Source organism: Chiloscyllium plagiosum, unplaced genomic scaffold (genome assembly GCF_037043375.1).
Source record: "Chiloscyllium plagiosum isolate Xiang-an unplaced genomic scaffold, Cpla_swu_hap1 HiC_scaffold_36, whole genome shotgun sequence".
NCBI classification, from domain to species: Eukaryota; Metazoa; Chordata; class Chondrichthyes; order Orectolobiformes; family Hemiscylliidae; genus Chiloscyllium; species Chiloscyllium plagiosum.
The window spans coordinates 8,697,137-8,721,266 of record NW_028270174.1 but is presented as its reverse complement, the minus strand read 5'-3'; the positions used below and the strand labels follow the sequence as shown (position 1 = coordinate 8,721,266).

General features: G+C 40.0%; 1 protein-coding gene across 1 annotated transcript; it reads right to left on the bottom strand.

Moving 5' to 3' along the window:
• Nucleotides 1-9,784: 9,784 nt before the first annotated feature.
• Nucleotides 9,785-24,090, bottom strand: LOC148139895 (uncharacterized). The gene is made up of 3 exons (XM_087979943.1): nucleotides 21,993-24,090; nucleotides 13,988-14,073; nucleotides 9,785-11,753 (listed from the first exon to the last, which is right to left on the bottom strand). Exons 1-3 carry the CDS (start codon nucleotides 22,017-22,019, stop codon nucleotides 11,150-11,152), a joined length of 717 nt encoding a protein of 238 aa, XP_087836069.1. The 5' UTR covers nucleotides 22,020-24,090; the 3' UTR covers nucleotides 9,785-11,149.
• Nucleotides 24,091-24,130: the final 40 nt, after the last annotated feature.

The window sequence follows — 24,130 nt, the reverse complement described above, 5'->3', positions numbered from 1 at the left end:
CACAGACACAGGGAAAATGTGCGAATTCCACACAGTCACCCAAAGTTGGAATCGAACCCAGGTCCCTGGTACAATGAGGCAGCAGTGCTAATCACTGTGCCACCACGCTATCCACTTACCCTGGTGAAGTGGAAGTCATCTTCTTACACTGCTGGCCATTCCTCCAAGTGGCTAAGACAGCACTGATCCAGGTGGCAACTTTGGAGCAGGCTAGGAGGGTTCATTATCAAGGTTGATCCTGGGGGACAAAGGCTGGCCTCCTCTGCACCAGCCTGTCCTCCAGGATATCCAAGTGCTTGACTGTAAAGTTCCCTTCTCTTCCATGTTTGTGGCAAATGGTACAGACTGTGCAAGACAGCTGCAGACTGATGGTGCTTGTATAGGTGTCGAAGATTCAGTAACAGAGGAACCATTCTTTTTGGGGATATCCAGCCAGTCAAAATCAAAAGATCTTCCAGCTGTGGTAAGTAGCAGAATCAGGCTAGCATCAAACAGGAGGGACGGGGTAGGTATTTAAAGCGCTAAGTTTTGGGGGGGGTGGGTTGTTGTGATAGCACATGAAATCTTAATTGTCCTCGCAGAGACAAAACTTGCGTGAAGTTCAATTAAATTGACATGCAGCCAAAAAAGTAAGAATTAGTGCAAAGACTTATTGCTCAATTTCTGAACAGTTTGTGCACTTGGGGCACAGTAATGCAGAAAGAATAAAAGTTTAGTGATGCCACTGACTGTCTTGCACATACTTCTTTTCTGGGACAGCAGCTTCTAATCTGTGTTAATCTTCTGCCAGAGGGAGATAGGTGAACAAGTACGGTGTTGCAAGTATCTTTCAAATAGAAGGTACAATTAAAAATCAATTTATAACTACAAAAAATTTCTGATAGGTTTTTTTTTCCGATTATTGCAACTTTTCGTTATTATGATTGGCTTTTGTTTAAGCTTTCCCATAAATAACATTATTACTATTGGTTCATTAGTTCTGTACAGAGTGCATACTGGGTGAATAAGCATGGAAGTGCACTGGGTTAGTGCTACAGTCACAGCTGTTGATATCACTGGACAAGTCTGATCCCAGCCTGAATTCTGGCTTAATAGATCATACTTTGTTTTGTTATTGTTTTGGTTTTAATGAGATGGTTTCTCAATGAAACAGAAGCACACTATGTTGGAGATTTTGTTTCCACATGTACAAAAGTTTATTAAGCAAAAGAAATAAAGGTGATATTGAATAAATCAGTCTATTTAGTTATAACAGAAACTCAAAATTTTAAAACACACAGCAAAAGTATAATCCCATTAATCCCAAAACACTCCTTTACAAGTTAAAAAAAAAGCCCTTGCACAGTAACAACAGCAATCTGTATACAGTATGCAAACCAGAATTCCTCTAACACATCAACAGGTTTCAGGTAATTGTGACTTTTAACTTCGAGACTGGAAAACCCGATAGCTTATTCCTGGGGCTATCATACATCTGAGTTTAAACAAACACAGCTTCAAATCCTTTTCAGGGTTTTATCCTAACACTTCTAGTCCAAGACTATCACCAACTCACTGGTCTATACATGCATGTCTGTGCAAGAATTTACACAGCTGCCTAAAACAATATAAAACTGAAACAAAAACCTCACACACTAAGCTACAGATCTTTATCTTCAGCTCACAAAAAACCTCCAGTTCAGAAAATTTGAACCAAACCTGGAGGTACACTTGTCTCCCGAGCTGGACTGTAAAATTCTATAGTAAACAAAAATCCATTAGGTTGCCAAATTAGTGCTCAATAACTGTTTTTAAAGGAAATCACCATGGCCTCAGAGATGCTTACAAATTCATTATTAACTTCAGACACATGGAAAACCCAGATGTTTCAAATCAACATTTCAAACCCCAACTTAAAAATAGATATTATATAAAAATGTCACAATCAGCGTGGAAGTTGTGAGGGCCATTGGATTTGTTGAAGAGGCATGAGTTAACAGAGGTAGGAGTTAGATCTTTTAAAGTTATCTTAAGAAGTATCCCACATCTAGACGATGGTTAGTAATTCCTCTGAGAGACCTTGAGAAGCTCACCTAATTCCACAAATATTGCAGGAAGCTAGGGGATGTTGACCAATGAAACTGACTAGGAATGGAACATTATGATGTGATTCTCACACCATAACAGCATGTTCTTTTATCATCGAGTAACTGTCTTCATATAAACTGAGTGTTTTAGGGGATCAGTGCAGATGAATTTTCATTTTTGAGTTTTAATTCATTCTAGATTAATGGACTAAGAGTGTACAAGGGTTTGGGGAGTCTTAATCCATTGCTCATGATCATGAATGGTTTTCCACAGCAATCTCCACTTTTATTAACTAAAAGTGCATCTAAGTAATCAAATTTGGAAATTGAGTAACTAATATCAAATCATACTGATGACATCAAATGGGGGTACTGTACAGGGGTGATTGCATTTTGTGCATGATGGAAGAAAGATGTTCATACACCAGCAAGATGGGCAAATGTTCATTATAGAAAAGTGTGAAGTGGAACAGAGAAAGCCAACTTCAAATGGTAAGATTTTGAATGGAATAGGAGAGCACAGAATCTATAATAATGGTGGCATCGGAAACAGTGAGTTAAAAAAGGGAGAATTGATTCCTTAATCTTCTACAATAGATATAGAATATAAATGAAAAGAAATAATGCTGAACTTACACTGTTCACAGTTAAGATAGAATTAGAATGCAGTATAAAGCTGTAGGCACAGAATATAGGAAAAATCTAACAAGCGTGAAAAGATGCAGGGTGAGTTTTATCAGGATGTTACCAGGCTGAGAGATTAAAATAGAGATTTTAAAAGTTAGGGCATGAAAAAAAAAGAGTTCAGAAGGTAAAAGGTGAGGTCTTTGAGTTAATGAAGAGTTATGAGAGGTTGAATAGTAATGGGTTATTTCCAGTGATATGTTCATTTTGAACAGATTAGATTAGATTACATTCCCTACAATATGGAAGCAGGCCCTTCGGCCCAACAAGTCCGCACTGATTCTCCGAAGAGCAACCCACCCAGACCCAGTCCCCTACATTTACCGCTTCACCTCACACTACGGGGAATTTAGCATGGCCAATTAACCTAACCTGCACATTTTTGCACTGTGGCGGGGGGGAAATTGGAGCACCCAGAGGAAACCCACGCAGACACGGGGAGAATGTGCAAACTCTACACAGACAGTTGCCTGAGGCGGGAATTGAACCCTGGTCTCTGGCGCTGTATAATTAACCAAAACGGCAATATGCAAATTTCACAGAGTCTGTATTTAACTATGAATTCTAAATATATTAATAATTAACTGAGAATTACTTTGAATACATTCAGTCCTCTTAGTCACAAATATTTATGTCATCATTCTCAAAAACATGTGAAACACTGAAGCATAGATTCATCCTCTAAACTATTTCTTCATTGACAAACCATTCTTGTTTTCTGACAGAACTATTGTTATGACATTCTGCCAAACTGAGTACTTGAGAACGTATCTCAGATATGTAATAAAAAATTCCTAATTGAGTGTAAGCTATGTTAGATATATTGCAAAAAGCTATTCTGCACTTTTACAAAGCGGGAGTATTTCAGATGTTTCAGCCTTAATTAGCTGTGCGGTAAAGTCAAACTGAATTTAGAAGTATATGAAACAAAAGCAATTGAGGCCACTAAGAAATTTGTCACCTAGGCTGTCAGCTTTCATAAGATCTTTCAGTTCCGTTGTGACAAAAACTGTCAACTGTACTTTGTTATTTTCCAATAATTTTATTTTCTTTTTAGGCGCAAGTCCAAACAAACAGCTATAAAACAAAAAGAAAATAATACAATACTTAACTTCAGGTGAACAATAAATGCTCCACAGCAAAATGAAAAGAGCCTAATGCACTTACGCCACACTGAATATAGCAATAACAAAATAAATGGGACAGCCTAATGCAATACAGAGCTACTGTAACCTGTACTGTTGGAGTGCTTCTTTTATGTGGCATTTTTAATACTCTTATCATTTGAGTGCTGGGAATTCCCACAATATATTAGGCCTGGTATGACAAAAAGCGCACACAGCGAGGAGCATGTCTCTTTTGACACACATTCCCTTCCCACACTCATTTTACCAGGGAAACAACTGGACTGCAGTTTAATTAAACACTGTTGCCCTGAATTAGTCCAGGTCCAAGACCTCAAACTGTGAGTAGCTTCGAGGTGCCTCCAAGCCATCCTTCCTGATGACAACAGAGTCTGAAGGAAGTAAGGAAGTAAAAAATTCAAAGCTTCCCATCTCCAATAAGTCAACCACCACCTGATGTAAATTGTAGAGCAAAAGAAAGCCCAAGTTGGGACATTAACCCACAGAGGAAACTGCAACTCTGCAGTCCTATATGAACTGTCACAGTCTGAGAATACCTTTTGTGGTAATAACAAATCAATTGTGGAGAGGACCTTGTCACTACAGTGTAAATGTGACTTTTTTTTCAAGTTGCACAGAACTTTCTCAGGAGCAGAAAGGGGTGAGAAGAGGTTCTGCATGGTATTAAATAATAGCAAATATAATGTTCAGCTTTTAAAAAAAAATTCATACAGACCCATGTTGCCTTTATAATCAAGAATACAAACATATTTCAACAAGATGTGTTGTGAAAGATGCATATATTAACTATCCATTAGCTAATGACCGATATCACTTGCTCATTACTATCATCTCAAACAAAAAATAAATAAACTCAATACTATAGCAAACTGCATTGTAATGTGCATCAACATTTAATGTGTTCTTTATGAACTGGGCAACTAAGCATTAAGTTTACTCAAGGTCTGGTGAGTAGCCAAAAGTCTATTCATTTTCCAGACAGTGGCTGATGCTTTTTGCTCATTCTGGTTGGAAAGTGGAGTTGAGAAAGTTTGACAGCACAGTTAAAATCACGGGGGGGGAACCTGTCATTTCCAGCAAGAAACCCATTCAAAAAGTTCTCTCTCCCAACCTGGGTTTCCTACAATGCAACAGTGACTAAAATTCAAAGGTACTTAATTGGCTGTCAAAGATTTTGGGATGTTCAATGTTTATGAAAGCTGGTATGTAAATACAAACCGTTGCCTTTTCTTCACAGGTTGCAATCCATGTGTTCAGGTGTATAACACAAAAATGGAAGTGGTTTGGAGCAAATGCATGCAATCGTGACAGTGGTAGAGCATGAGCCTTGGAGGCAGGTGTGTGCAATATCAGAGACAGCATGAACGTGAAGTGGCAGCGAGAAGTTGATGGCACTGAGCTTGACAGAACAGAGGAGGTCATTGACTCTCTTTCTGCATTGTTGAGCATTCCACCAGAATGCACTGATCCCAAGGTGGCAATCGTGGACTAGGCTAGCAAGGTCTGGTGTTGAGGCCTCCTTTCCTGTTTTTGTGGGAACAGGACATTCCTCCTCTGCACAACACTGCCCACTAGGAGCTCCAGATCCCTTCTGGAAATTGGCATGCCAATTTTCCCTTCTCTGCCATGTCACTAACCATGCAGAGCAGCTCCAGATTGACTATTTGATCAGGTACACAAGAGTTGTGGGCGGCACGGTGGCAAGCACTGCTGCCTCACAGCGCCTGAGACCCGGGTTCAATTCCCGCCTCAGGCGACTGACTGTGTGGAGTTTGCACATTCTCCCCGTGTCTGCGTGGGTTTCCTCCGGGTGCTCCGGTTTCCTCCCACAGTCCAAAGATGTGCAGGGTCAGGTGAACTGGCCATGCTAAATTGCCCGTAGTGTTAGGTAAGGGGTAAATGTAGGGGTATGGGTGGGTTTCGCTTCGGCGGGTCGGTGTGGACTTGTTGGGCCGAAGGGCCTGTTTCCACACTGTAATGTAATGTAATGTAATGTAATCTAATCTAGTTTTTAAAGATGGCACAGGCACCAGAGATCCCCAGATTATCCAGGAGTGGCAAGTACTTCAGGCTACCACGAATGAGAAAATCAGTAGGTCTGGCAGCATTTGTGGGAAGAAAGCAAGAGATAGAGCTTTGAGTCTGGTGATTTTTCATCAGATGCTGCCAAATGTGGTGAGTTTCTCCAGTAATTCCTGGTTTGTAACACATTTCCACATAGTATGGTATTGTCTCAAAGTAAATTCCATTTCACTTCTGGACTCTGTTGGAAAATGCCTTTTCAATTGACTCATTAAATAGCTATCTTATGTTCATCTGATTAGTTGCTGTGGCTGATGTTGATGAGGACAGCAATTCTGCTTTAAATAAAAAAACTTCAAGGGTTACATCATCATCCATGTATACACTAGGGAGTGAGCTGTATTACAATTAACAGTGTTGTAGCTGCATGTGTTGAGAATGCTGTTTAGAGAGTTATATCTGATAATGATCATATTCAGCTGGTACCAATGCCCTGGTCTTAGCTGTCTCCAGGGAACCTTTTGGCTGGTTTGCTCTATGGCTCGAGTTCCACAAAGCTTGCGGTAGCAGCAAAGGTCTCTGTCCATTCGCATTTATCGTTCCCAGACCATGATGTCCAATGCAGTAGGACCATGCCTCATAGTGCATTCCCACTGTTGTGATGAAGTCCTCATGGGTAAAGGTGGAACCTTAGTTCAAGGACTATACATCCTTATTCCATTTCCTGTAAAGACTCCATTCCATTCTTCCAGTTTCTCCATTAGTTGTTCTAATGGTACCAGCCTCCATAAGATGGCCTCAGAAATATTCATCTTCTCCCTCAAATGACTCCCTATGACTGTCGTTGACAGGGCCCTCAGCCATGTCCAACCTATCTCCTGTACATCTGTCTTCACCCCTTCTCTTCGCTCTCACATCATCGATAGGGTCGTCCTAGTCCTCACTTGCCACCTACCAGCATCCATGTCCTAAGGATCATTAGTTGACATTTCTGCTACCTCCCCTCTCTTGTCAGTTTTCTGTAGGGACTGTTCCCTCCAGGACACCTTGGTCTACTCTTCCTCCACTCTTAATGCCTTCCCACACCCAATGGCATCTTCCTATGATATTGCATTGGCCCCTTTACTTCTTCCCTCTCCACTATCCAAGGCCCCAGACACATCTTGCAGGGAAGCAGTGATTTACCTGCTCTTCACTCTATCTAGTCTACTGTATTTGGTACTTACAATTTTTCTGCTCTACAGTGGGGAGACTAAGTGCAAACTGGGCAACAGCTTTGCAGAACACCATTGCTCTGTCCACAGAAATGACCGTGAGCTTCAACCTGCCTGCCACCTTAACAAACCACTGTGCTCCCTGGCCAACATTTCTGTCTCAGGCTTGCTGCCATGCTCCAGCAAAACTCAGTGCAAGCTGGAAAAACAGCTTTTCCACCTAGGCATCCTGCAGAATTCAATATAAGTTCAATAATTTTAGATCCTGAGCACCTTCTTCCATTTCCTTCCCCTGACATCCACACACCAGGCCCTGTCATCATGTGGGCTGCTACCATAAACAAACCATTGTCATACACTAATGGTCCCCATTAGCAGCTATTGATTTTCCCATGCTGACCTTTACCCATTCCTGTATCAACCCAAAGCTGTTCTCTCTGCTTGGGCTCCATCTCCACATACTGTTTAATCGCACCCCATACTTTTCTTAGGTACAATCAGTTCTGAAGAAGGGTCACTCACCCGAAACATTGACTCTGCTTTCTTTCCACAGATGCTAGTAGAAAGTGAGGACTGCAGATGCTGGAGGTCAAAGCTGAAAAATGTGTGCTGGAAAAGCACAGCAGTCAGGCAGCATCCAAGGAGCAGGAGAATCGACATTTTGGGCATAAGCCCTTCTTCAGGAATGATTCTCCTGCTCCTTGGATGCTGCCTGACCTTCCACAGATGCTGCTGAGTATCTCCAGCAATTACCCCTTTTGTTTCCAATTTTGAGAATTTGCAGTTCTTTGGGTTTTTTTTAGGTTTTTAATTGTCTAATCTTTCCTGGGTGACTGTTAACTCAGCGGAAGTGGAATCCTTCAAATTCTCCAATGTAAAGGGTTTGTTTTGGAGGGTTTGAGAAGCAGCAGGCTTTTCCACTGGAATCTTCAATTTCTTGGGAAACCCATATAAAGCCCAGATATTTTGCTGCGTCTGTGACTCCACAGGTTCCAATACGTAATTTCAGTCTGCTTACTCCAATGACTACCTGCGCATCAAAATATATGGGCTTTATTTTTATATTCAGCCTATCAACTTCCAGGTTGATTACATTTGTCTTGTATGCATTATTGACCACCTCTAAGTCATCCTGTGCACTTGGACCAATCTTATCAATCGAAGAATAGCAACAAACGGACAACAAAAGAATAAATAATAAGATGGAGTAACACTTCAAACTCCAACAATTACCAATTAAAGATTTGAAAATGGGGGACACTATGATTGGGGTAAACTGACTATTAGGAGGAGAAAGTGAGGTCTGCAGATGCTGGAGATCAGAAAATGTGTTGCTGGAACAGGTCAGGCAGCATCCAGGGAACAGGAGAATCGACGTTTCAGGCATAAGCCCTTCTTCGTAAACTGACTATTACATTTGACATGCAATCTCATTCAAGTAAAGTTACACAATGCATAATGTAACCAAAGAATGCATTGGCAGGACTCTTGAATCATTTCTCTTGAGTCAAAGCCCTTCTGATTGGTATGGTTCTGATTTTGATTTGAGTGCACTAACATTGAACAGTACTTATCCAGACATTACTATAGAATTACTAGCTGTGTTAGAACAATGTACAATCAGCTGGCAGAATATTGTTACATATCTCCAAGTATGGAAGCAGTGGAAGGGTTAGACAAATAACAAAATTAGTTTCTAACTCTTACACTTATTGTCATTGGGCATATAACATTGTCATCTGCCTTTTATTCTCAAAATATTTCTGCAAAATTCATCTTACTGTTGTGTCTTTTCTTTCATAAGAGCATTTTTTACTCTCACAACAGCTGGCAATGTCTCTGTAATGGCTCTTGTCACTGCCCACATTCCCATTAGCAATATGTCTCCAAGTTAGTTTTAAGTTAGCGACATCTTCATTAATTTTTTTTAATTTAGTCAATGCTTTGAACTGCATTTACCCAAGAAATCCTTCACATTTGTTACCCTTGTCGGAGCCTGGTCCAAGAAAACAGTGTGCGGCTAATGTATTTTCTATGTAAATTTTTCGCTGCCCAATTAAACTCCTGCTGTTGTAAAGTACAAGAGGAATCCCACTCAGCGCAGCAGGACTGAAGCACAAGAATTAATATGGCGCCACCCATGGGTCCATTTGGAAAAGACTATGGTCATGACAGTCTGTTGCTGTTGTTACACTTCTTATAATAATTTACTGATAATTTGACTCTGTGGGAGTTGGTGCAGCAAGTTTAAATGCCAGACCTGGTGTCTTAGAGATCAGCTCATCGTGCCGCCATGTTACCACAGGAGTGCTCTGATGCAGGGTGACAGGCACATCAGGTTGCATGTAAAGCATGTGACCTTGGACTCCTCACACGTGACCTATGCACTGCCAGTGGCCATTCATCTATATCTTGTGCAGACAGAAATCAGGTAGCACAGTCCTCTGCTGTCTCTTACAATAAAGCTCCAAAGCTGATTGTTCATCAAACAAGAGGCTGCAGAGGTATTATGGAAGCAATCAGAAAACATATCTCATGTGTTTTTTAAAGCAGTTACTGCTGGTAGCATTGGGAACTCGATTACTTAATAATTTCAAAATGAAACTTTAAAAGTCAGTGAAGTAAATACCAAGTTAATCTTAAAAGTGAAAATTTGTCATGGCCACGTTTTATTAATACCTACAATCTTATATTTGTACACAATCATTATCTAGTATCATAGCAAAGCCAGAGTTGTTAACTGGCAGCTCTTTCTGTGGGGTCGAGAAAACACTAATAATCCTGACTCTCTCATCTTGACTTTTTAAAAATTAAAATTTCAAAACCAATTATTTTCCAAAACCAAAGCCGAAGTACTTTGAATCACAGAACTGCTTTATTTTGCTTGCATATAGATAGATGGCTGAGCATACGTCACATCTCAAATCAAATACATATACCTAAATAAAGTTATGGCTTTACATGTTTGCATCTCGGTCAATGCATTTGAAATACCTTGAGCCCACTGTTGTCTATATTTTCTATTTTTCTATGTAAATTTCAAACTAGTTAAGTTTCAACTCTGGTTCCATGGATAGAAGTCTTAACTTTGTGCTAGAAGGCAGTGAGCTAATGTCCAACATAACATGTAGGGCTGAAAGAATGCAATACAGTGGAAGGGGATGTTTGAGCATGAGACATTAAACTGAAGACCATTTGCTCTGTGATGGATGTAAATATTTCAGAGAAAGGAAAGGGAGTTCCCCCCATCTTGATCCAGCTAATATTTATCTCTCATATTTAATAGATTGTTGCATTGTCAGTTATGGGAAGTTATTGTGTGGAACTAAGTTGTATTTTCTTCTACACTGCAATAGTGATTACATTTTGGGAATACTTCAATGGTTGCAAAGCTGTGAGATCATGAAGTGTGCTTTTAATTATGGAAGTGTATATGTTCTCTTGCATGGCGAGCTTTGTTATTGTGGAACTGTAGGCTTAACTGTTTCTTTGATATTTGCAACACTGCCAGTGACTTTGTGCTTAAGATCAATTGGATTGGCAGTACATTAAGACAAATTTCATTTTAACACCTGAAATAATGTTCACACACTGGAATTATACACATGTCAATGAAGGAATAAACCAGCCAGAGGAATCAGACTAACAATGCTGCTGGTGTATTGTATATAAGTAGGGCTGAGAGCCAGCATTACCATGGTAGTAGTGATGGTAAATATGATACAGGACATCCTTCCATTCTTAATTATCAATTTTGATTATATCCACATTTCCAAGCACAGATACTTCTCCAGCGAGAATGACATTGTTTGATACATCTCACAAAATATATGTGAAAACTCAAGATGACTTCAAAGGAAAATCATACTTATGATGTCATCTCCATAAAAATAGTTCAATATCTTTACTAGTTACTTTTAACTTCAAAGTTTGTGAGAAGATTTGTAGCTCGGGTGCTCGTTGCTGTGGTTCTGTTCGCCCAGCTGCAAGTTTTTGTTACAAACGTTTCGTCCCCTGTCTAGGTGACATCCTCAATGCTTGGGAGCCTCCTGTGAAGCGCTTCTGTGGTGTTTCCTCCGGCATTTATAGTGGCCTGTCCCTGCCGCTTCCGGTTGTCAGTTTCAGCTGTCCGCTGTAGTGGCCGGTATATTGGGTCCAGGTCTATGTGTTTGTTGATGGAGTTTGTGGATGAGTGCCATGCTTCTAGGAATTTCCTGGCTGTTCTTTGTTTCGCTTGCCCTATAATGGTAGTGTTGTCCCAGTCAAATTCATGTTGTTTGTCGTCTGCGTGTGTGGCTACTAGGGATAGCTGGTCGTGTCGTTTCGTGGCTAGTTGATGTTCGTGGATGCGGATCGTTAGCTGTCTTCCTGTTTGTCCTATATAGTGTTTTGTGCAGTCCTTGCACGGGATTTTGTACACTATATTAGTTTTGCTCATGCTGGGTATCAGGTCCTTCGTTCTGGTGAGTTGTCTGAGAGTGGCTGTTGGTTTGTGTGCTGTTATAAGTCCTAGTGGTCGCAGTAGTCTGGCTGTCATTTCAGAGATGTTCTTGATGTATGGTAGTGTGGCTAGTCCTTTGGGTTGCGGCTTGTCCTCGTTCCGTTGTCTTTCCCTTAGGCATCTGTTGATGAAATTGCGAGGATATCCGTTTTTGGCGAAAAACTTGTTGGCACAAATCACCATGACAGTAACCTTCACTCAAGTGATAATGCCAATATCAAATAAACTCAATGTCAAAATTTCCCTCATATCAATTTCTTGTCCCAGTATGAATCAGCTCATGCTATTATACTTGAAAAAAATCTCTACCACTATGGCACTTACCAAGAATATTTTTTAATGTTAGCTATTCTAATATCAATTGTGAGCAAGAAATTTCACTAACTGACAAAAATCAAATATAACATTCTAATAGTTGAAAAACAAGAATGGTTGACATACCCAATTTAATATGAGCAATTATGAGGTGCGTCAGTTTCAAGCAATGTTTTAAAAAATCTCTCTCAGACCTTTGATAAAGGAAAAGCATTTCCACGAGTAACATTCAAGCCATAACAAAAATGTTCCCCGCTCCCTGGTTTTGTTTTTAACTTCATGCGACAGTAGGAAAATGTGATACTGAATGGATGCCTTCCCTGAAGTTGTTGTACTCTGCTCACAGAACTTCAGCAGAAAATTCACTTAGATACTTGAACAGGATCTCAGCTCACTGTCTGCTGGAATTAAAGTAGTGATTCATTTTGGTAGGAAAAATGAGTAGAAGCATACACTAAATGGCACAAATTTAAAGTGGATGCATGAACATGGGGATTATGTTCACAATGCTTTGAAGTTTGATAAGAATACAAAGGACTTTTATAAATAGAGTTATACAATTCAGTGCAAGGAAATTACACTATATTTCTAAATTACTGGGTAAACCTTAAATTTTATGTTGAATTCTTGGCACCATAACCTTTTGAGGATTTGGAGAAAGGGAAGTGCAGATTTTCTTGCAATAGTATCAGGAATGAGATACTTCAGTAAAGTGGGGAAACTGAAGAAGCTCCTGTCTATACAGAGAAAATGCTATTTACTAAAGGTATTCAAATTGAGATATTTTCATTGTTTCTTCCTATTTTCATTGTTTCTGTCTTTCTTGGTTGAAGGCTAAGTAACTAAAAGTTAGAACTTCAAAATGATTTGCAAAACAACAAGATGGAAGATGTAGCGAGTTATAATGAGCTGGAATGCACGACCTGAAAGGTTGGCATGTAATCATATTATGATGCCAGAGAATAGTTGTCAAGAATAAATAATCTATCTATAATTTAGCAACAACAACAGGAACATAAATGGATCATCACAAGGGAAAATGATTTGCTTTTCCCTGGCTTCATATTGCCTAGTCAGTGAGGAAAGACATGGATTCATTTAAAAAGCAATACACACTGCCCACTGCTTTATCATCTAAAAACTCAACAGTGGAGATTCAGCTGTTATAACTTCATCAGAACTTTGCATACTGAATACCAGAAATTAGTAGAAGATAATTGCCTGAATATTGCTTCTGCAGTTTTTGGTCAAAATTTGCTTTGTTAGCCCATTTTCACAACTTACCAACGCTCATATCTGGTTGGCTAGTGGATATTAGTGATACATACTTAATATGAAATTTTGTTTGGAACCCAAGCTGAAGAGTATAGCTGGTGCTTTTCTTAATAGGTGTCAACTATCACCTTGAAACTCTGAAGAAAGTGGAAATCAGACTACAAAGCTACACATGTTAAATTGACTAACTTTTCCAAGATGGCCTATTGGCTGTGCACAAAATGCATTTGAAGTAGATAGTGCCAGACATACCCACGACTTATGTGGTTTGTGCTCAAGGTTCTGTATTACAAACAGTGGAACTGATACAGGAGGCTGACATTGTACATGGAGATCTACTGGAGAACTCTTCAGCTTTAGTGCAATCCAGCCACACTTTACAATCAGTTTCCTATTTTCTAGTGAGTTTGGCTTACAGTCAGTGAACATGGACAGAAAGTGGAAAATAGAAACAGACCAATCTTATTGGTATCTACATTAGGAAGTGGACTTGGTCTGGTAAAATGATATCTATAAAAGGAAACAACTGAAAAATACAATGTGGAAAAAGTGAACTATGTGACACTAAACCACAGGATAAGTATTTATCATTTGTCAGAATTCTGTTAAGTAATCCCTTCTCTTTTAGAAGTTTGAGAACCCTTCTCCTAAGGGATGAGAATGTTGGCATGATTATGTTTACCATGGAAAGAAATCATTTTACACTTGAAAAGTGTAATAAGCACACACAATCATAACACAAACACAATTGAAACCTATACTCACATTCTTAGCTTAGTGATGGAACAGACTGATGTTTTGTTGTATTTCATACTGCTTTCAGCCTTCCAGTTGTTCCAGGACAATTGTTCCTAGAAGTAGGTGTGGAAATAAGGAATTTTAAGGAAGCAGTATCTTATTTTTGTGTCAGATTATTTCTGCGCGTTTTGACTTTTGACAAGACAGAGGATGGACTGTGATAAATCAGGTGAAACTGACAATAATTCTGAGGCTCTTTCCTCCTCAATATCATTCCCCCCACCTGCCACACCCCTCCCTCTCCCCACCACCAACTCCCAAGTTTATTGTTTCACATTGACTGTACATTATCATGACATTCGCCCTGCACACAAACACTCACATCTACACAAAAAGTGCTCCCCTGTAGGTCCTGAATATTTAAACCGGAGACACCAGCAGTCTGACCCAGCAGGAAGTGCAAGAAGAAGAAACCTGGGAAACTTGAGCTTAAATTAAAATGTCACTGCCACTCATTTCTTCAACTGAGGGAACTGAATGATGAAGAGGTAGCCATAGTTACACACCCTGTCTGCACTCTGGGCCTAGCATCGTGACCTTAGCACTTGAGTCTGTTCATAACAAATGGCAAAAAAAGTAATCACTTCAAATTCTTTGCGATGAAATAAGATCTTCAGAACTCTGGAGAAATTTTAAAAAGATATTGGAAAAAGGCTTCAGTTCCATGCTTATGCAATGTATGAATTAAGAAGATGTCATTGTTAATCTTTTACTTGTGAAGCTGCTATCTTTACAGTTGTCTCTGCTGTCATCTGTTGATGCGTCATCTAATCTTCAAGTGAGCATGACCTGACAACTCATGAATGACAAAGTCTTGAGTGGGTTATTGTTAGTGACAAAAATGAATATATAAATATTACATATAGAATGACATTCAATTATCTCAGAAAGTATGCTTTAAATTCAAAAAGTGACATTAACTTCCACAATTAAGCATTTTTTTTGTCAATTTGATACATCTGAAAATATCCTTTTGCTATCTCTGTGTTAAGGAATTCAAAATCACAGGCCAGAAATGTAAGATAGTCACTTATATTGTAAACCCAATAAGGAATTCAGTGAAAACTCCCTCATCCAGAAAGTGGTGGGAAAGCGCAGTTTGCTACCACATAGGTTGTTAAAGTGAATAGTTAATGGATGTTATAAAGAGTAGAGAAAAAAATACAAAAAGATTATGTTAACAGTTAGATACAGGGTGAATGAAATCTCGTGGTGTGTAAAAATTGGCACAGACCAGCTTGGTCAAATGGCCTTTTATCGGTATATATATTCTCTGTAATTCAAACTGCTTAATGTTCCTTATTTAAAAGGCCTCCCTGATACATCTAACTCTGATATCAAAAGTTCTTATCCGATCAATTTATTAAGCAACCCCAATGCGCACCCATTAATGGTGAACTCAAAGCAGGAATCAGATGTGTGGAAGCTAAGTGAGAAGCATTTGCCTCTTCCCCCAGCCCCCAGAGAGTGAGATCTAAAAGATGTTAGCTCCCTATAATCATTTGCATGCACCAGCATGTAGTCCTGGACACAGCTGTTGGGAAGGATGACAATGTCAGTGGGAGAGTGTCAAAATTCATGGGGTGAGGTGGGGGGGTGGGGAAGAGTGGGAATACAAGGACTGGGGCCATGCTGCCAGGGCACTATAGAAACTATCCCTATGAAGATTAATGAAAATTTGAGGGGTGTAGGGGGTCAGCAATCCATATCTTGAAAGTAGAAATAAATCCACTGAAGGAAGGCCCAAGGTTTTCTTGTTGGCAAAGGAGGAACAATTTTGAACTCTAAACAGTTTTGCTGTAATGTAGAAATTGATTGTGACCCAGACAATGGTTGTCTGAGCGTTAATTCAACAGGGCCATTACTTGACATCATAAACATCTTTACCATTGTCAAACATTTCCTACATTCTATATTGATGAATGGCTGTTTCGTCTAACATATTTATGAAAGATACCCAGTTATCTACTGCCTTTGTGTCGGGATGACGGTGGAGGTCATCCCATGCTATTTGGGCTTAGATCAAAGAACAGACCCCAGCGTAATGTAGTGGACTTGACTGACAGTTCTTTCTGAAACCTTTGACAAGTGAACAGGGTCATTGATTGCAGAGTACAAGTTGATTGACATCATAGAGTTTTAATATTGCAGTTAATTTGGGAGTTAGCTAACAGCTTGGGATATTTAGGGTATAAATGTTGCAGCTGCAGAGCTATGCAATTCTAATGACTGCTGTGCTGAGCTAAGGATGTAGGCTAGATTGACAATAAGAAAATAGTTTAAAGCCATATTTAAAGAAAAGATTAGCTCTTTTCTATTGTATACTTGAATAGAGAAATTCATATTTCACTCATTGTAAGGTTCAGTGTTCATTCATCTGTAAATAAATATGTATGTTATTCTGATGTCTGCATCTTAATTTAGTAATCTGACCTTTGCAGTTCACTTCTAAAGACAGGAGAATTGTACCATGGTACATGATGTGCTCCAGTAATTGATATGCAAGATAATGATTCTTTTTCGGAATCGCATTATCACTTCACTTGGTGTAAGCCAGAAAAGTTGAGCTTCACCTAATAGAGTCCATAAGATTCACTGAGAGTGGCTTTAAATTTGCAAAAATATCTACCATGAAATTTAAAAATTATGATAATGAAGAAGAAACACATTCCTGTTAGAGACAAGCAATGATAATTAACATTTTTGATGTAATTGTTGCCTGCTGCTATCTGTTACTGTATATTATTAATCATAGTTAAATAAATTACTTGTATCCCTCTATACAAGGTCTAAACTGAGTACCATGTAGTTATTTAATAAACTAGATTTATTGCTACAGATATCATAGCGATTTTATTATAAAATAATTTTTTTTTAGTAGGATCTCAGTTTCCTTCAATGTTAATATAATTGTGGTAAAGATGTAGAGCAACAATTTTGCATGAAAATTATACAGAGATGTAAATATTATAGAGTAATTAGAATGGAGGAGTTTACTGACCCATACATAGATTGGATAGCGGTAATACAAGGGGAATGGAGGGGCAAACATTCCTAGATAATGTTCAGGAGTATTTCCTATAGCAGTTTGTGTCCAGTTCAAAAAGAAAGGAGGCACTGATATATCTGGTTCTTGGGAATGAGGTGGGCAAAATAATCAAATGACACAGGAACATTTGTGGGGTCGAGATCATTATAAAGGTTAGGATAATGGTTAAAAAATGATATGGGCCAATTCAGAGTAAGAAAAGTCAACTGGCAGACAGCCAATTTCAATGGGTCAAGAACAACATTGGGCCGGATACATTGTAGCTAAAGGTTGGTGGGATTGAACATTGGGGTACCTTCAAAGTAAAGATGGTTCAGGCACAGTCAAGGCTTATTCCCTCAAAAGAAAGGTAGGACAAATAAATTCAGAGCTCTCTGGATGACAAAGGAGATAGAAACTCAGTTAAAAGAGAAAAAGTGGCCGTATGACAGGTGTAAGGTGCTGTTTATGTAGTGGACATGGACTTCCAAAGGATATTCAGTATATTGCCAGACAACAGCCGCCTCAGGCGACTGACTGTGTGGAGTTTGCACGTTCTCCCCGTGTCTGCGTGGGTTTCCTCCGGGTGCTCCGGTTTCCTCCCACAGTCCAAAGATGTGCAGGTCAGGTGAATTGGCCATGCTAAATTGCCCGTAGTGTTAGGTAAGGGGTAAATGTAGGGGTATGGGTGGGTTGCGCTTTGGCGGGTCGGTGTGGACTTGTTGGGCCGAAGGGCCTGTTTCCACACTGTAATGTAATGTAATGTAATCTAATCTAATTGACACACAAGCTAAAAACAAATATGAGAAGCATTCAGGGATTATTCAAAAGTAGTTGCAGTGACATAAAAGGAAATCCCAAAATCTTCAACAAGCACATCAATAAAATGAAAAAATGACACAAGGAGTAGTAGGGCCAATTAGCAACTAAAAAAGGGTTTTGCTTATACAAGGAAGAGACGTAATTGAGATGATACATGAATATTTTGTATCTCTCTTTACACATAAGGTAGATGCTGTCCAGGCCAGGATGTCAGAAGAGGATATTCTGTCTCTGAATGTTTTTAAAATTGATTAGGATGAGGGGTTTGGATGGATTGGTACTTAAAATTGATAAGGCACTGGGACCAAATGATATTCATCCAAAGATATTGAAAAAAGTGAGAGGAAAAATTGCAATGGTACTGGAAATAATCTTTCAAATTTACCTGGATTCTGAGGTGCTACAGGACTACTGGAGAACTGCAAACCTTATGCCCTTGTTCAAAATATGTAAAGATAAGCCGATTGATTACAGATCAGTTAGCTTGACTTGAGTAGTGGGAAAACTTTTATAACCAGTTATCCAGGATAAAATAGTCACATGGAAAAATGGTAGATTTGAAACAGTCATCATGGATTTGTGAAGTAAAATTCATGTCTAACTAACTTGTTGGAGTACTTCCAAGATGTGCCAAAGAGTTTTGATGAGGGAAAGGCTGTTTATGTAGTGGACATGGACTTTCAAAAGATATTCTGTATATTGCCAGACAACAGATTTGTGAGGAAAGTTATAGGCCATGGGAAAAAATGGACAGTAGCAATCTGGATACAGAATCAGCTGAGGAATAGCAAACAGAGTAATAGTTATAGAGTCATAGAGGTGTACAGCATGGAAACAGACCCTTTGGTCCAACTCGTCCATGCCAATCAGATATCCTAAATTAATCTAGTCCCATTTGCCAGCACTTGGCCCATATCCCTCCAAACCCTTCCTGTTCATGTACCCATCCAAATACCCTTTAATGTTGTACCTGCACCACTTCCTCTGGCACCCATTAATGGATATTTTTAGGCTGGAAGTAACATAAAATATGCAATAGAATAAACCATGTCCATGATTACCTGGACTGACGTTTCATGGAATTGCACAATCCAGAGGCTTTTAAAAATCATAGATGGAACACAATTCCAGCAATTCCTAATGCTGGCAATATTTGCCACTATGGATAAGACCATTAAAATAATGTCTGTGATACTTCTTGACATTTTCCCCCAGGGGCTATTTCCAACTTTTGGGGTTACATTTTGGTTTTCAGGGACTCGTTTCATTTTCACTAACCTATTTATTTGGTAATGCAGTCCTGGAGTAACACTTCCTAATATACCTGTGTTAGGGTGGAAGAAAAATTGTTTGCAGGGGAGCAGGGAGAGAAGGAAACTGCATGAGGAAGGGGGAGCATGAGAAGAACGTTGCAAGCAAATTGGGGAGACTGAGGATAGCAGGGGAAGGAGCTGTGCTGGGAGTGAAGGTAGCTACATGGTAAAAGCATAAGGAGGCTGTAAAATAACTCAGCTGCTCTTTCTCAAAATAGTGCCACCAAAGTTTTTACATCCACCTAAGAGAACAGACAGAGTGGCAGTGTTATATTTCATCGAAAAACAATACATTCAGAAATACAGCACTTCTTCTAAAATGATACTTGAACCTAGAACCTTCTCATTCACAGGGAAAATTGGTACTAGCAACTAAGCTTCAGATGCTCTCGGGAGACACTTCCTGTTCTTTTCAGTCCAGCTCACATGTGGCTCCAAATGCGCAACAATACAGTTGCTCTTAACTTATAAGAGGCCAAACAAGCTACGCAGCTGCCTTCAGAAAGAACTAATGTTAGGCAATGAGTGCCATCCATTCCAATGATACCTATGTCCTGTTGTGAATAAATATTCTGGAAGAAAAGTTGGTGAGAAAAAGGAAAACAATTTGATGATTGGCAATGAGCTGTGCATTTTTTTTGAAAGGAGTATGTGGGACTAAATGCAGCTGTTCTTTAAAAAATCAGTACAGGCAAGATAGGCTGAGTGGCCTTTTCTTGTGCTGTACGTTTATATGATTCTGTTTTGGATTCATCAATATTCACACATTTAACACACAATATACAGGACAACACAGCTTCTTTAACCCAAAATATTAATTTGCCAAATGGTTTGGTGTCATTGGGCATTGGCTTGTAAGCAGGAAGGTTGGCAAAATGGCTTGGGAAGATGTTGGGGTTGGGGGAGGTGCCACTATGCTATTTTGTGAAGAGTTGGGAAATGTGACAAATGGCCTGCCTGGTCAAGGCCCAATTCAACCACGTAAGACTCTCTTCCGACGTCTACTCACATATTTGCAGCAGTAGAAGAGACTGTCAACGCAGATCCTTGAAGCCTCCCAACAGGCTCTCGGAAATGCAATCATTCTGGAAACTTTGACCCTTAAATGCCCACCCCTCATGGCAATAGCCTCACCTTGGCGATAGTGCCATCTGGCTTCACCAATATCCCTCACCCTCAAAATAGACCGTCCATGACCTGCTATGGCCTCCAAATCCAATTTGACAGTTTGTGAGGGGTGCATTGCTATTCATTGCTACAACCCCTCCAAATTCAGTCTCAGCAATGTTATCATTGACACTGCTGAGGCTGCTCAGCTACCAGACCTCTGATTGGGCCAGAACGTGGCCAATACTCATCCCTCATGAAAACATCACAAAAATAGACGATCTAGATTTAATGCTGTTGGTGGAGATTGTTCTGTGCAAACTGGCTGCTGTATTTATTAACACTCGAACTATAACAAAACTTGTAAAAAGTATTTTTTTGGCTGTAAAGCTCTTTGAGATACTTAGATTTTTTAAAAGATGCTTTTAGAAATGTGAGTGCTTTCTTTTATACAACTCTCCAAACAAATCTCCCTAGTTACTACCTCCTGTTTCTCCAGGGCTTGTCTACCATCTACAAAGCATGCCAGGATTGAATATTGTACACTTGCCTGGCTGAGTGCAACTGCAGCAACACTCTTGAAGTTCCAAAGCATCCAATAAAAAGCCTGATTGGCACCCCAGCCACCAACTTCAATGGTCACTCTCTCCACTACCTAAATACAGTGCAAGAGGATTTAATGTATGCAAGATACACTACAGCAACTCACCAAAGCTCCTTCAACAGCACCATTCAACTCTGTGACTTCCACTAAGTAGTGGCAACAGATGCAGAAACATCAACACCCACAAATTCCACTTCTCATTTCTCAGTTCAAGGATGAGGTAGACTGAGGGTGCAAGTTTCTTCCATGAATCATGTGACTGTACAGGCTGATTCTCCACCTGCAGATCTATGAGCACATGGGGCAGATGTCTCACAGCAAACAGTAGAAGTCAGAGAGCTGGATTTGTTCCTCCTTTTTCCTTCTCTGTCACCACGCTGTCTCATCAATATTACCATCTCAAGGGTTTCTAAGGTATCCCTGAGAACTCACAGACACAATTAGTCTGGCAGGGCTCGTGAGATGGAGAATAGCTTTAGTCAGAGGCTGGGACCACTTCATCAAGTATCTCACCTATTGACGCCCCAAAATCTGTCAATGATGTAAAAGGCATAATTCAGCAGTCAAATGGAATACTTACCACCTCTTGGAAGAGTGAAGTTGCAATAACCTACTAAGGGGAGGACAAGGCTATCATGACTGACGAGGGACATCAGCCATCTGCCAGTTAGTCAATCCTCTATCCATCATCAACCCTTTATCCATGCCAGTACCATGCTCCTAACACTATCGGCTCTTAGCTTATTTAGCAGCCTTTTGTGCGGCATTTTGTCAAAGGCCTTCTGGAGATCCAAACAAATCACATCTACTGTGCTTGTTACCTCCCAAAGAATTTTAACAGATTTGTCAGGTATGATTTCCCACTGACAAAGGCATGTTGAATCAGCCCTATATTACCATGCAATTCCAAGTACTCATCAGTCTCTTTCTTACTAATGGACTCTAAAATCTTTCCAATATTCGAGGCTACTAACTTAAACATTTCCTCACTGCACTATTGATGTGTAGTGGCAGCAAGGCCTATCATCTGTAAGATATACTACAACAATTCACCAAGGATCCTTCAATAGCACTTTCCAAACCCATGGTATCTACTACCTGGAAGAAGAATGGCAGCAGATCCATGGAAACACCATCGCTTACAAGTTCTTGTCTAACCCACACACACTGCACTGAAATAAAACAAAGAAGTGTGAATGCTGGAGATCTGAAACAAAAAAAAGACAGAAATTACTGGAGAATCTCAGCAGGTCTGACAGCATCTGTGAAGAGAAAACCTAGAATTAATATTTTCAAGTCCAGTCACCCTTCGTCATGTTCTAAAGAAAGTTCACTGGACTCAAAAAGGCTTTCCTCTCTTCAAAGATACTGTCAGATCTGCTGAGTTTATTCAGCAAGTTGTATTTTAGTTTGTTTCACACAGCATATCCTCATTTTCTTCAGTGTTGCCAGGTCAAAATCCTGGCTTCCCTCCCTTAACAGGATGGATCATAAGAAATATTAACAGGACTAGACTGTTCAGCATCTTGTGCCTGAATGATTTGCCATGGCTGATCCACTAGCCTGCACATCCCTGGCCACGGGGGATGAAACTGGAGCACCCAGCGGAAACCCACGAGAACGTGCAACCGCCAGTCAGCCAAGGCCAGAACTGAATGCAGGTCCCTGGTGCTATGAGGCAGCAATGCTAACCATTGAGCCACTATGCTGCCTTAAATCCAAAATTCCTTCGTCTGCTTTCCTGTCCTTTCCACATAATCCTTGATTCCCTGACTGATCAAGAACCTATCCACCTCAGCCTTCAAATATTCACAAGGTTACACTAAAGTATAGGAGGTTGATGTTTTTACAATCAAGAGGCGTATAGATAAGGGGGAATGGCAGCTGTCTTTTCCCTAGGGTGAGGATCAAGATGAGGAGCATACTTTGAGATGAGAGGAGAAAATTTAAAAAAGATACTCGAGGGGCAACTTTTGTTCCATAGAATAGTTCGTGTGTGACAGGAAGTGGTGGATGAAGGCACAATTACAACATTTAAAAGACATTTGAATAGGTCCATGAATAGTAAAGGTTTGGCAGAATATGGGCCAATAGCAGGCAGGTGGGACTAATTCAGTTTGGGATTATGGTCAGCATGGACTGGTTGGACCAAAGGGTCTGCTTCTGTGCTGTATGACTATGTCCCTGCTGCTCTTCAGCCCGAGGGTGGTGGGCCTCTGAAATTCACTGCTACGGAACGCAGTGGAGCCCGGGACGTTAAATGTCTTCAAGGCAGAGATTGATAAATTCTTAATCTCGCAAGGGATTAAGGGATATAGGGAGAGTGCAGGTAAGTGGTGTTGAAATGCCCATCAACCATGATTGAATGGCGGATTGGACTCGAGGGGCAGAATAGCCTTACTTCCACTCCTTTTTCTAATGGTCTTACGCTCTCTGTGGCAAGGAATTCCAAAGACACTGAAACTGTCTGATAATAAACTCCTCCTCAGGAGCGGCTGCAGCCATCAAGAACACTGCAATTAAATGTGAGAAACAGAACTCACTCACAAATCAGCCTAAGACAAAGCCTTGGAAACAAGAACAATTTATTACGGCCTTGCAAGTACCGGACGCCTCTGCAATCAAGTAAAAATGCGCGCGTAAACTTTCTTTGTTCAGTTTGCAAGTTGCTGAATCACGCCTCCCTTTTCTCATTGGCCTAATCTCATCCTATCATAAGCCGGTTACCTCACTTGTTTTTTTCTCTCTAGTTATTTTCTTATCTGGCCATCCTGCTGTCCTTGTATGTCTACATTCTTTGTTCCTTGTTTGTTACAGCTTGTTCTTTTATCCAGTTTCTCTTATCATACTATAAGCTTTATTGTGAAATGCCCCTGCTGCTTCTTTTGTGGTCAGCTACAACCCTTCATAGTTATTTCCCTGCTTAAAACTATTTTCTTTAAAAGACCCTCTATATTCATTAAAGTCTTAGCCTTAAGTATGCTACATGCTACAAGAATTCCGTGACCATTTGTATAATGTCCCGCAACACCCCACCCCCCACCTGCAGAAACTACATTTCTAACCTCCCACAATTTCCCCTTTTCTTTTTTTAAAACTGTTATTTCTGCACTTATTAAGTCTCCTTTAATCCATTTTCTTATGTTCTGCCCTCTTATGTCTTTTGGCGATGAGGTTCACAATCTTACATTTTACATTTGTGCTGTTCGTCCCTCGAACTCTAGAAGCATTCTTTG